Source organism: Rhipicephalus microplus, chromosome X, assembly GCF_043290135.1.
Source record: "Rhipicephalus microplus isolate Deutch F79 chromosome X, USDA_Rmic, whole genome shotgun sequence".
NCBI lineage: Eukaryota > Metazoa > Arthropoda > Arachnida > Ixodida > Ixodidae > Rhipicephalus > Rhipicephalus microplus.
The window spans coordinates 183192820-183207500 of NC_134710.1; the positions used below are offsets into that span (position 1 = coordinate 183192820).

Consider the following 14681-nt stretch of genomic DNA (forward strand, 5'->3'; position numbering starts at 1 on the left):
GGTTTTTATGTGCGCATGTGTGTGGGCGTGTGTAAGCAAGCAAAATTTGAAAAAAATTGGTGGTATGGTTCGAACTCCCAAATCCCCCCTGGGCTACGCACGTGGCGTTCTACACCTTCGCGGAAAATGTCCAGTTGTACCCATTATTGCTGTACGCTGACATGAATGGCGTACGCTACATATATATGCCGTATACGTATAGCAGTAACTCTATAATTCTATACTCTACAAAGGTCACGCAAAAGCTCTGACAGCGCCAGTGTGCGTGTCGTCATTCGCTTGCCATCCCAGAAATACGGCAACCCCTTCGGCAACCCCTTCGGTTTTCATCTGTTTTGGCAGTGTAAGTACATCAGTTTACATGGCCACTCTGATCTCTGCCTCGTGACTTATGCACTGCCATTACCTGATTACAATGTTCCAACCTAAATGTTGCGTCCATCAAGCAGCTCCTGTTATTGACATCCTTGACTGGATCGGTGCGGCACACAAGGGACGTGAAGTGCGCCAAAACCACACAGGTTCCGGAGTTGTGCATAAAGGACATCCATCTACAAAAAGTTTACATAACGCCAGATCCGAACAATACTTTATTACCCACTCCGTATGCATGATATTAAGTTTAATGTATTCGCCTGTAGTGGCTTTTTGTGACGTGTACAGCCACTATAAACTCTGGGGGAGCAGTCGTATGCGTCCTTGGATCATGCGCCCACGCGTTTGTGCGTACGTGTTGTTGGGGTTAAGTGTCGGTTCTGCGCGGACCAAGATTGGGTGATGTGCGTGAAGTCATGACTTCGAGGAAGTAGCTTAGAGAAACTAATTTGTTAACATTGAGAAAACGTCCACCGGTCCAATAGCTTGGGCACCCCATTGTCTTCTACTGCTGTATACGTCTTCTGCCTTGCCCCTGCTTTTTCTATCTCCTTCTCTTTCTCCTCCCGGTGGATTCACAAAAGTAGTTCCCGCCTGTAAGTGGGAAGGTCCAATGCGTCAGCGCTGCTTCTTGATTTTGAACATCGAGACCGGCAGACCATGGTGTCGAAGCCCCTGCACAGCGCCGTGGCAGAGACGACCAGCCTAGTGGCTTTTCGTGAGGTTTCTCAGGGACACCAAGAACCGCCGCATTGCGTCGATCAGCGAGCCTCCGCCGTCACCAGAACAGCGTCCTCTGTGGCACTAGTCATAGTGGCTCGAGCTCCCCTCCCCTGCTTGACTAGGGGAACAGAAGGCAACAATGTGCTCGAGTGCACTTGCGTGAGAGAGGTGTGTGTGTTTACGTGTGCGTGCTCCTCCGGGCATGTGCATCATTAACAATAATTATAGCTGCTCGCGAGTCGGATAACGTAGTGCGGGATCCGTAACTTCATGAGAAATGGGTACAATGTTGTTACTTATTTAACACAAAGCAGGATGCGCCACACTGTGTAGTTGATAAATAACGTCCTGCACGCGACCATTTGCTGCTATCGACTCAAACGTTTGCCCGAGTTGACAGTAAACAAGTAACTTTCCTTGAGTAACTTTAATCAAGAGAAAAAACCTGAACAACTTTCGAACGAACTCATGTAAGGGGAATGAACACTGACTAAGTGAAGTCATACGGGATAGATTTTTCAGTCAGCACGTAAAAAAACTGTCTTGTGTACCCACTCATTGTCGCTTTTTTTACCAAAGTAAATTTTCATATTCCCGGAGAAAAAGAAGTATAAAGACTATAGTCACGTATTGCCACGTATTGTCACTTTTTTTACGAACAGAAATATCAAAGCAACGTACCTGTTCAGCTGTTGCTCGTGTCTCTCATGAATTTTGCACGCTCATTTTGTAACATCATCCCTGTTTTCTATTTTATCACCTCGACTCCATACGTGGTAAAACTTCCTGTACAGAATGACAAAACAAGCTAACCTATACTTCAAAAGAGTGCTTTGCTTGTGGACTACGCTTATCACAGCAAGGCAAATATGGCGCTCTAGCCACAGTTTTACGATGTAGCTACGAATGAAAATCCTCAATTATGTGTCATTGCGTATTTCACGAAGCTGAAAGGTCCTTCGAAGGTGAACGCGGTATTTTCTTTTTTTCTCACTGTCACTATAGCTTTTGTCTTTTAATGCTCGAACACCCAAGAGACGAAGAACTTGGGACTAGAAGCCGGCTGATCACAGTTTCGTCATACGTTTTATTAGGGCTGGGGCCGCATAAGTGCAGGGTCTAGACAACGAAGTCAACAGTCCACGTTAGTTATTGCACTAGGTGTTCGAGAGGTAAACATTGTGCGAGTACAGAACCACCTCACATAGGGCTCGGATGGGATTACACTTAAAAGTATTCTCAAAAAGATTCTTCATTTTCCACTTTATAAAAAAAAATACCATGTGCGTAGCCCCTTAGCTTTACCCGAGCAATTAAGAACACTGGTTCGTGTACCATAGAAGCAAGTTTCAGTAAAGTGAGTTCATACTACATACATATGGAAGAGGCGTGAACTATGTACTTTGATCAAGCGCTGCCTTTGTATATTACATTCATAAAAAGCGAACAATAATTATGCTTTGCTCTTAATCAGCAAAGAGCATAATATTGCTCAAGGTTTTCTGCAAAAACTTAGTTATGCATTCTTCAGATGGTCGCCAAAAATAGCGCAAAAATCCGCAAATTCAGCGTCTGAGAAGCCCACAACTCAGTGATCCAAACTGTGAGACCTCGAACACAGAACCGTCTGAATTTAGGTTCAACACAGAAATCTAGAACCCAAGTTGATTTTTTGGCTATCTACACAGCCTACAGCCGGAAGAGAAAAAAGAAAAAAAACTAGATTAAAACTAATTAAAACAAAGCCCGATTCCTTCAACGAAGCAAAGATGCAGTAGAACGGAATACAATATATACAAGGAAGTGTTCTTTAGCGAGCTAATTAACCACGGGAATATATTGCTCTGTTCACTCCTAAATACTCCACCATGACAACGGATGGATATATTTCGTGTTGAGTGAATTAAAGTTTTCAGGAAGCACTCTTCGAGGATGTGCTCCTGAGATAATTTGCGCAAGTTTGGACCTGGATGCCTTATGTCCTGCCGCTGAACATAGCGGCAACAAAAAATGATCGTGTTTACGTAATTTTTGAATTCTGCTATTGTAGCAAAAAAAACTGCTCCGAATAGCTGAAACTACGAAAAAAGCGTTTTCTGACAGGAGTTGTTAAATTGCTTACGAGGTTACGTGAAAAGTGCACCACAATAATTTCGTTTTATACTATAACCACGGATTAGGTACATACGTGTCATGGTAATCTGGGACACCGATAACTTTACTTATGTTCTGGTAGAATAGCATCAAGTGAGAAGGCTAATGCAAGAAGTACTCTCAAAGCTACCAGGTTGGGGCTGCTGGCAGGCGAGCTTTCTGGTGGCCCATATTTCTTTATGATAGCAGTTGACATTAATTTGGGCTTTATCATTAACATCTGCATGCGGGTGGCTGCCCACTAACAACTAGAATACAGAAACGCCAAGAAATGTGACGGAAGCATCTGTGCATACTGAGCACCTACCCTGTACTTTATTGAACTGCCATCCTACATTACAGAGGTGATGACATGGTCACCCTACAATTTGTTTTTTTTTTTCGGGGAAAAATGAAGGTAGAGGGTTGAATATGTTCGCACACGCGTGAAAACTGTACTGTGAAAGATTATTTCAGTCCAAAATAAGACGTGGAAGTCTTCGGCGGTAAACTTCGCCCCCCGCCGGCGACTGCCACTTTGCCGTGGCGTGCGTGACGTCAGAAACCGATGAGAGCAGTGCCGTCGTCTGCTACGAAACGGCACCTTCGGCACGTGGTCAGTGTGTTCACTGTGTTGCGAGCGTTCCTTGTCGCGTGGTCCACACGTTTCGCAAGAGTTGCGAAGTGGTACCGGTACTATCGCCATGTAGTCTGCATCGTCATCAGCTCAAGGTTTGGGCAATGATTCATCGAGCAGCAGAAGTGGTGATGACGTCGTATACGCTGCGGATTTTATCTCGACCCCATCGCCACCAGCTCGAGCGACGACGAAAGCGTTGAAAACGGAGCGAACCCTAATGCCAACGACCTCGGTGCTGTGGTAGACGTCGCAGACGGCCTTCCGCAATGGTAAGTATATAGCTTTATTTCAAGCGTACCAGGTTAACAAACGAGCTTAGGAGGCGCTGCATTCCCGAGCGCACGGTCGGCACAGCGTCCGGCCACAACCTAGGCTTTTTCACTGGTATGCCGAACTCGCCGAAAAGACGCTGGTCATCATTGTTGCTGTCTGCCGTGAAGTGCGCTGAGCACAAAACAGATGCGTCGCTTGTGCACCAGTCCTTCCTGCGCACGTACGTTTATCTCCCAAGCCTTGCGTTTGGCGGGTTCTTTGGGAAACTTGAAGAATGACACAGTGCTTTCCCTGCTCTGTACGCTCTGTCACCCCGCAGCGCAGCATGGGTGACGCGGCGGCATTGCTTCAACCGTTTCATGTCATTTAGTTCCAGTAGCACGTTGAATAACGCTGAAAGAACTCGATTGCAAGCGCAGCTGACAAAGAAACACGATCACCCTCCGTATATTGCCCTGCATGAAGAAGTTCGTGGAGCAATCGGTTTGTTACGTCACGGCTAGCGAGCACGCCACTGTTGCCCAACCACTAGGCCGCTCGCTCTTATATAAAAATATTCGATTATAAATTACCGACACGACCTAATGCGCTAAAATTTTGCCAGCTTGTTTGTAAACGTACAAGGGCCAACCCACACAACACAGATTATGGTCGAAAATTGGGTATCATGACCCCTTTAAATTGATAATTACTCCATGCTACGTGCTATTTATGGTGACAACATCTAACGAGTGGTGCTTCATTGTACGTGATTTACAAGTCTGTCTAAATGAGCCTAATCTAAACATCATTTAACTCTTCCTCACATGCTGTTCTCCTTCCGTCCTTTACGTCACAATGCTAACACATCACCAGTTCTGGGTCGCAAACCAAAAACTTGCATAATATGTGATTTTGCCGTTTTTCTCTCACTGTAGTAGCACTTCTTTCTACAGTGTCAAGTGAAAGTCCGCTTGCTTTTTAAAGAGAGAAATGTATTTACAAATAAAGTTCTCTATTTTCGAAAGTGGGCTTTTCCCACTGAGTTTTTATTACTTAATGTAACAAAATATTTGTTTATAGCTTACAATGTTGACTATTTTTCATAGAAAACACACCTAGTTATAACACATTAAAACAGAGTCACTGAGTGATGTTTTCGGTAGAAAAATAGTTCAACATAATTTGTTTTTCTGTTGCCTTTTAAAGAAAACACCAACGTAAATAATACTGGTCAGACTTTGGCCTGTTACTTCTCAAACATCATGTGCCACTAAAAAATAATATTTTTAGACTTGTATCAAGACACACAGTCTCTTTCCTCAATCAATTTTATATGTAAAAACATCTGTCATTTCGAAGTTGGTGGCGAACTATCTAATGCAGTGGCATCAGGATGTCTGCAGGTTTTAACATAACTAATATTTAAGAACCTTCAACTTGTCTAGAATGGCTTCCACTTCAGCCATCGCTGGCCAGCCTTTTTAGTATCGAGAGATGGCGACTTGGTGCACTCACTTAAGGCTGGAGCGTGCGCCGTGGCTCTGGAATCCGGTCAGCTCTCTTTTTCCCAGGGAGCCGTTCAGGGACCAGGAGAATACCAGCTGAGATGGCTCGGCCACCATGGCACACGGAAGCTCCACCTCCTGTTCAACGGCTGATATGAACAGTGCACTCTCCTCACGCTCGCACACAGGAGCGTCTGCACATAGAAAGGTGGAATGACCGACACTATAAAAGCAACGGTGATGGTTTTTTATGCGCACTGTACTTCATGACAAAAGTGCGTAAGACATTTGTTAGCGGCCGTGAGGCAGGGCAAAAAGTAATACTGATGAAGTGTATTTGGGGTGCCTGTACAAACTCATACAGTGAGGCAACTAATTCTTTTTAATATTTATGCAAAGTAAGCTTTAACGTGAAGAGACAATCAAAATAGCTTCGCCTTAACAGGGTGCTGTCTTCGTTGGACATTTGGCTAACCTCCCTGTCCTTCCTCATTTATTCCTCCTCCTCCTCGTTGGACATTACTTTGAATTAAGCTCTACAGGAATGCACAGACGTTGTATGCCGTTCACATGCAGAATGGAAAAAAAAATCTTTGTATAAAGCGTCAGTAAATATTATAAAAAGGATAGTAAAGACAACCAGGCATTGCACAGAGATGATGCGTAGCAGTGTCTTATTCTTAAACGATAAACTTCTAGTCACTTGTTGACTCTGTACACAGCTCCGCCCAGTCAAACTGCATGAACTTTACTACATCTAACAAAAATTTTGTCATGAATGCTGAGGGCGATTAAAGAATGCGCCAGGGTATGCAGAGCCGGGTAAGTTGCAAGAACTACAGAGGACCTTTCTCACCATAACGATCAGCATGGTGGTGCGCTTATATCGGAACTTTTTATTTGAGATTATTCTTGTGCGTCCCGCATGAGTTCACACAATTCGAAGCTGGCGTAGGTGTTTGTCTCCATGAACACAAAATTTTCTTTTTAGATAGTTTACGTAGTTGTCTTCCTATAGCGCACAGATCCGCAACCAACAGCTGCGGCTTAGCCGAGTAAGAGGTGTTACTGTGGCAACGGTAGTTCGGGTAAGCCGCAATATGGCTTTGTCTTAAGTAGGCCTTGTTTGCATCAGGCCTGTAGGAGACGCGGCAAATGCTTGCTCACTGTCATTTAAACTCAAACATTCGGCCTGTAACCGGAGTCGCCTTAACTGCATCATACCGTATACTTAATTTAATGTCGATCACTTTCTTTAGAACAAAAACTAATAACAGTAAAAATAGGTTAATTGCATCAAATGAAATTCGCTGTACATTTCGTCAAACCAGAATCAGCACTGTTTGTCACAAATTCGAGATTCAAGGCCACAAAATGAAGCGCCCATGTTGCGATACGCTATAGCTGCTTATAGGTTCTTCTAAGCACGAAATGCTATTACTGTAATAGGTGGCATGCATACGACTTTCATCCAAATTCTAATGCAATATACGGGTATTAAAAGCAAGACATCAGAGGAAATCAACGATATTATCCGCCCACCATGATGAGACGTTCGGGCGATCAGCCTAAATGTGTAAAGGAGCGCTCTCTTTGGCAGTCAACCCTTTGCATAGGACAGCTCTATGTGTACCCTAGGTAGAATTTGAAGCAAGTTAAAAGAATATAGTGTTTCAAACTTTTTTTGAGTGTTTGTTCGCATTACCCTAAAGCTTTATATTTTATTACGTTTATATACTACTATATAATTTACATATGTATGGCGTTTTTTACAGAAAAATCTGAATGCAAAAACGAAACTGGGCTGAATTTCACGGGAGCGTAAAGCGCGCCGACGAATCTTCAACCTATAATATAGTTAGAACGAAAGTGAACTCAAAAAGGCAGTTTATAATAAAAAAAATGAGCCAAATACCGCACCTGTTTTGTAGAGACTGAGGCATATTCATTAAATCAGCCCTGTGTCAATCATCGAGACCAAAACAGCCTACATAGTCTCATCCAATGTGTTCCATCTGTGTCCCATGTGTCCACATGGACTCTGTGTCCCATGTGTCCCATGTGTTCTATCTGTGTCTGTGTCCTCATAGTTGCTTTGAGGCCATTTTTACGTTCCAGAATTATTTTTTCTTGGGAAACTTGAGACTAAGGGAAAGACATTATGTAAGGAAAAACCTGAACATAAGGAGTAAAACGCTGACTTTTCTTCTTTTTGACTCGGAGTTTCTTCTGGAATTTATCACTGCAGTATCATGTCCTTTTTTCACTCCAAGATAGTATGCTTAAAAAAAACATGCTATGAAGGTATTTGCACCGAGCTATTCTGTGAAGTAGAAGAAGTGATCTGCAACGCCTTCACATAAAACTAACTCAAAATAAGAAGGAGTGAAGGACGTTTGAAGGCATTCAATGGAGCCCAAGAACAGTAATAGAATGCCGACATTGAAAAATAGTGTGGCTTTGCCGGAAAGGACCACTTGTTATTCACGTCTAGTAATCTCCATAACGCCGATACGATAAAGGGCGGCTCCAACGGAATCACGAGGTTCATGTTAAATTTATCGCAAAACGATACCGCACGTTGAAAGTATTAGTTTTCTTGATATAACTGGCATTCATGAAATGTACCTTAATATGAGAGCAACTTAAGTCACTTACTTATATTGAAAATATCTGTATTTCAGTGCAATTTTGTTGTATACCAAAAGTATACTGAACATTGATATGATTTTACACTTCTGTACTAGTTCTTTGTGTATTATTTCAATTAGGTGAAGCTATTCAATGAATCACTATATATTTTCTGATTGTATTGTTAGTATTTCACTCTTTTACGGGCCCGATGAGGGCCTGCAGTGTCTAGTTTAGGTCGCTTTTAGAACTATTTTACAAACTAATTCAAGCCCAAATTAAATGTTTCAGTATATAAGAGCGAAACACACACTTTACTCCTCAATATCGACACTCTTGGGCTATGTAAATTTTATCCGCCATTTAGATTTGAGGTATTTAGTCAGAAGGAACAAGCCGACCTAAGAATTGCTCGAGCAGACCCTACCTTATTATCAGTAGTAGTGCGTTTTTTTTTCAGATTTAGTGGAAATGCAGTTGGCTCTAATAAAAAAACGCATTATATAACGTTCGAAAGGCAGACAGGGCACCATGCACTTGCTGTCTTAAACGCCAGCAGTGAGTGAGTAAACAGACCGCTGGCAAAGGTAACATTGCCCGCTGTTGTTACAGGGCACGGCTAGCCGTATTCTACGAGCAATGACAACACGCTGTGGTAGGCTCACCAGGCGGATGTTTCTTCATAGCCGGATCAACCGTATACGCGAGGCAAAGCCCAAGATATAGTGTACTAGAATGATCTAATAGTGACCTGTTGAAGGAGCGCGCGGGCCCACCGCGGTGGTCTAGTGGCTAAGGTACTCGGCTGCTGACCCGCTGGTCGCGGGATCGAATTCCGGCTGCGGCGGCTGCATTTCCGATTGAGGCGGAAATGGTGTAGGCCCGTGTGCTGAGATTTGGGTGCACGTTAAAGAACCCAAGGTGGTCGAAATTTCCGGAGCCCTTCACTACGGCGTCTCTCATAATCATATGGTGTTATTGGGACGTTAAACACCACATATCAATCAATCAAGGAGCCTGCGATCTTGTTTGAGTTGACGTCATCAGTTGCCGCCAAAGCGCCGTGTTACAGCTTACCAGCCGCAGACTCTATCGTTGTGCCCGAATGTGTTCTTGTTTCTACAGTAGCCTCTGAACAGGAGTATTCAATTATTACAAAATTATTGGCTTTAGTATAACACAGATAAAAAAGCTGGTGAAAATCACATTAGCACACTGACATCGACAACGTCAACAACCAGCGTAAATGCCGCAGACCGGCAGACTAATTTCACTTGCAGTTCGTGACATCACGTGCGACAGTATCCATTCGAAGTTTTTAGATGCGGAAGCATCTTATACTCGCGCCTTGTAGTGCGCCGTCCGCACCGCTTCTCGAACATTCGACAGCTGACGCGCGCGCATGCGCCGTCGCGCCGTCGCCCACCATCTGTGCCGCGCGCGCTTCTCCTTCGAGAACATTCGACAGCTGACAGTGCATGCCGTCGCCATCTGTGCCGCGCGCGCGCTTCTCCTTCGAGAACATTCAACAGCTGACAGTGCATGCGCCGTCGCGCTGTATATATACTCAAGGTCGGCGCTCGCTCGCTCAGTTGCCGCTCGTCGGTTGGTTTGTACGGCGCGTCGACGTCCAAGGTCGCGGTGAAATGAATTCCAACGAATCCACAAACACAATGATCGACGTCCCTTCGACCAGCGCCGTCCTTTCGCATACGTGTGTACGTGTTCACTCATTTAACACCCCCTCCTACAACCACGTTAACCAATTTAGCCATCGACCCAAGTAAGTCGCAATTTAACACCCCATTTCACAACCACGTTAACCAATTTAGCCATCGACCCAAGTAAGTCGCACTTTAACACCCCGTTAACCAATTATATGCTCCGCATCCTCCTCAGTGTTCCCCCGAGGGAAGCTGCGGGCAATTTTTTTTAACCACTCATTACGAAAAAGCCAGCATATCTGCGCCTGTTTTTTTTTTCTATTGCACAATAATGAACCAAACATTTAAACCACGTGCTTATCACAAACGGCCGAAATGTGGCAGCAATACTTGCGCGGCGTTGCTATCCCAGAATCCTTACAAGTAAATAACCACCCCGACTATTACTCATTGATGCTTGTAAAACTTCTGTATATTATTGTACATTTATATAGACAACCAGAAATTTTTGCTGTGCTCTGTTACGCCATTTCAGGACATGCAGTGATGTTGTTTTTTTCTTTTTTGGCACCCTACGTGGAAAAGTCCGAGTAGTAGCGTCGTACGGGATACACACGAGACAAACAGCTGCGAATTGCGCCTGAACCAAACCTTGCACAACCGCTCGGTGACTATAGGCTCCGCAACGCTGCAACTGGCACATACAGGCATTCGCCTAAAATGGCTCATTGTTCCTCTCCCCTGAACGTGCAACTAGGGTACTATTTTAGTGCACTATAGCCGGAGATTTTCTCGCAGTGATGGCAAAAAACACTCTAAGACAAAAAGGTGTTAAAAGGGTGTGTAGTTAGTCCTTTTGGAGACTAATGGGGCTGCCACAACCATTATTCCCTTTAAGGACTAACGGCACCGGGTCTAACAGTTAGTCCCTCTAGAAGAGCTCAAGGGACTAACATTTAGTCTTCATATATACAGTTTAGTGAATAACCGTTAGTCCCGCAATTCACCTCAAAGGACTAACAATTAGTCCTCACATTTGCACCTTATAGGGCAACTGTTAATCCCCACATTTACACCTTACCGGGCCACCGTTATTCCTCACAGTTGAACCTCGCCGGACAAACGGTTGATCCACTCAAATACTCCAATCGGATGAACTTTTTATCTCCAGTTCAAACATTGTTTTTTTTGTTTATTTTTTGCCAGGCCTGAAACTTTTTTCGCCTGTTTTTCTGCGCAGTGAGCAACAAATAGCGCAGAAAGAACACGCGAAACAGTAGTTAGCCACCTATGTGTAACTGCTTTCGCAGTCACGGCAACAACGAACGACAAAAGTGAGACATCGAAATCTTTTATTTTTCTACACACACATGAAGTTTCTTCATACTTTTAAGTGAATTCATGGTGAAGTGCACGATTCCAGTCTCGTTGTCACATCTTGTTCACTTCTTGTGGAGCTCCTCCGACGGAAGCGATACCTGACAGGCATTGCAGACGCCAGCGCACGCAGCCTTCCGCCTGTTGTGTTCCCACGGCTGCACGTACAATATTATTGTAAAAATAGTTACGCACACGTGACAGAAGATGAGGATGCACGCATATAATAGGTACGTGCAAGTTAATATAAAAACATGCGTGTAAAATATGACACAAATAACTTCACCTTCACATCTCGCACAGTCCTTCTGAAGCTGCTCTGACGAAAGAGATGGATGACAGGCATCGCAGACGCCAGCGCACACAGCCTTCAGCACGGTGTGTGCCGACGGTTGCACAATAATTATGTAAAATAGTGAGTCACACGGGACAGAGGATGAATACGAATGCATAAGAAAAATACGTGCAAGGTGAAATAAAATCATACGTGAGATATGACGTGCTAATAATTTCACCGTAATGTCACACATCGTCTCGTCAGACTCATTTCGATTTCCGTAGCGCAACAGTTTAAGAGCGGCGGCCGCAGCCACAACTCCGTGAACCACCGTGTCGCCAACAAGTCGGCGAGTCCTAAGCGAGTGACGTCGTTTAGCTCGAGCAAGCGAACGCGAAACCAAGCACGGCGCTGCACGCGGAGTGTCTGCCGCCAGCGAACTTAGAACAGGAGAGCGAGCGTACGCTTGGTTGCTGTCAAGAACAGCGCCGAGCTGGTTTGGAGCTAGCACCGAAGAAATCAACGGTAATGCGGCCCTTTTCCACAAACTCGAGTGAGTGCAGGGCGCAAATGCGAGTCCACCGCCGCGGCCAACGGATGGCGCTGAGCTGCTTGCGACCGACTGACGGAAAAGCCAACTGTAATGGCGACCAATTTTCACTGAGTTCCGACGCTAGCGAAAACCCCGCCAGCCTGTGCTGGTGCACTGACAGCGCGCGATGCACTACAACCAAGCACGTTACGAGAAACCACAACGTGTTTTCCACGACTCCGAACACGGCGACGAGTTCTCAGCCCAATATCGTCAGCCCGGAGTTCATCGCGGCGACGAAGACAGGCGAGCACTCGATGAGCGAGCGTACGGAAGGCCGACGGCAATGGCAGCAAATTTACAGGGCGTAGCAAAGCACAGGTGAAGTGCAGATGCCCAAGCTGACCGCGGTGTATTTCGTGCGTGCGATATACAACATGACCGAGCCTATTACTGGCAAGCGCAATCCGTATTGCACACGCGAAAAGTATAGTAGAATAAAGATTAATAACCTACTTGCAAAAGAATCCAGCGCTGATTTCTGCCCCGAGTTGGACTGAGGACTGAAGTATATATCCGATAGGCCTACTGTCTTTTCGGCCGCCATGTTGGCCTTCCCTACTGTTGCTGTCGTGTGTTGGTCGTTACTATATTGAAGCAAGAGATATACAGCGCGGCGTGGTGACGTGTCGAGACTTGCTCCAGACTTCATGGGTGCAGCGAAGCGTAAAAGCAGCAGCCCACGCTCATTCAAGCGTACACACAAGCACCACGTCGTAATTCCTAGATCGTCGAATCCAGGCGGCTGTGGTCGAGCACTCTGAGTGCTACGCAACGCGAACCGTCGCCAGCGAAATACGGGGAACGACAGAGCCAGGAGAGGAGGAGGACAGCTAGTGACCTTGGCAAGGCTTTCCGCGCTGCCTGCATTCCCCGGGTGGTTGATTCTTTGGAGCGTGTTTGGAGACTAAGTGGTTTGCACGCGGCACGCTTCCCCCTGTGGTTCCTCCTCAATGGTCTATACGTTCATCGCGCGCGCGTATTAGACTCCATTACTCCTTTTCGGATAATTTTGCCTTAGAGTGAATGGTGTCCATATGAATGAGTGGAGAACATAATGTAGAGCAGTTTGTTGGGATGTACCCTTGTGAACCTCCACAACATAGTGACTATAATCATTTCCAGGCAATATGCTGTGCCTGTAGATATATCGTGCTTATATTGCCTATATTTGCTCTCTATTGCAAGACATCTAAACATCTTTTCTCACATCAGAACAAGAGACAACAACACCACATTCTTTTGATGTCACCCTAGATGCGAGAATACTCAAAGAGTGCGACCAAGATACACAAACTCTCATCGCAATTGATTTTCGCTGGAGTGCGCCGAAGGTGTTGAGAAAACGCGGGGTATTGCATCATTCACATTTTCAATCGATGACGAAACGTCTTCTGATGGTGCGTACAATCCATACCTATACATACATACTCCTATGCAGAAAAGGGTACCAACCAAAGATTCTGCAATGAAGCCAGTTTATTTCGTTCCGACTTAGAGCCTCACATTCAGTCGGTGACTGTAGTACGAACATCATGTTGCGCATTTTTTTTTGAAAACTCGTAAATTCATGTTTCGGCATCCGAGTTGCAAGAAATGTTGCTTCCTCGGGGGAGTGTCCATCTACTTATGCTTATTGGTGTGCGCATACAGGAGTAGCACATTAGGATTGCGTTTGGACGCTGGTGAGCAGCTTCACTAACTCTCAAAGTTTGAATGAATGCATGGCTGACTTTACATTTCCGCAATGTTTAGACAAACTTATGGTTGCCCTTTGGTGAAAAGATGAAAACAGCCAACGTGACTACCTAAATATTCCATATGCTTGAGCTCGAAGCGAGAACGACGCCCATCAATTTCAATAAAAAATATATGCATACAAAAATTAGGTAAGAACGTTAGACTTGTCAAACCTACGTTAAATGTTATCGTAACTATTGTCACAATGGCGTCGAAAAATATTTTAAATGTACATTTGCCTTCTCAGCTTGTCTCTACATATGAAGTATACGAAAACAAAAAAGTTAATGAAGTGCATGGTGACGCAAAGAAAACAAACACAGAAGTACATTAGTTAGACAGAAGATAACACCAAATTTTAAAATAAACAGAGTAAGACAATGCAACAACCACTGTGGAATGTACCCATGAAAAGTCCTTATATATGAAAATGCATTGAACTATTCAAATTCCCTTGCACTGCAGATAAGCACAGCATAAGCTTTCAATGCCAGGTGATTATTAAGGAAAGTTGCGGCCGTATTTCTACGCATATGCGTGCCTTAATTTGTCATGTTTCGTAGGGACAGACCTTTTAAAATCTAACGTTATATTTTAGAGAGCTTTAGCTTGAAGTGGGCCTGCAACACATTTTCAAGTAATCCTCAAGATACTTCATCATCCGAGTAGTGCTTGACGAATTGACTGTCACAAAGAATTTTAGAACTCGTTAAGCAAGAGTGGAGTTGTGTACATTTGTGGGCAGGGTTCCAACCTGATGATGCAGACG

At 44.6% G+C, this 14681-nt stretch overlaps 1 protein-coding gene across 2 annotated transcripts in view; it reads right to left on the reverse strand.

The window, feature by feature from the left end:
* The window catches only part of LOC119177243 (nephrin-like), a 710418-nt gene that overhangs the window by 172043 nt on the left and 523694 nt on the right, over positions 1-14681 (reverse strand). For both annotated transcript variants that reach the window (XM_075878328.1, XM_075878329.1), the window contains exon 8: positions 5642-5825. In XM_075878328.1, coding sequence (XP_075734443.1) covers positions 5642-5825 — 184 coding nt within the window. The remainder of the gene's footprint in view (positions 1-5641; positions 5826-14681) is intronic.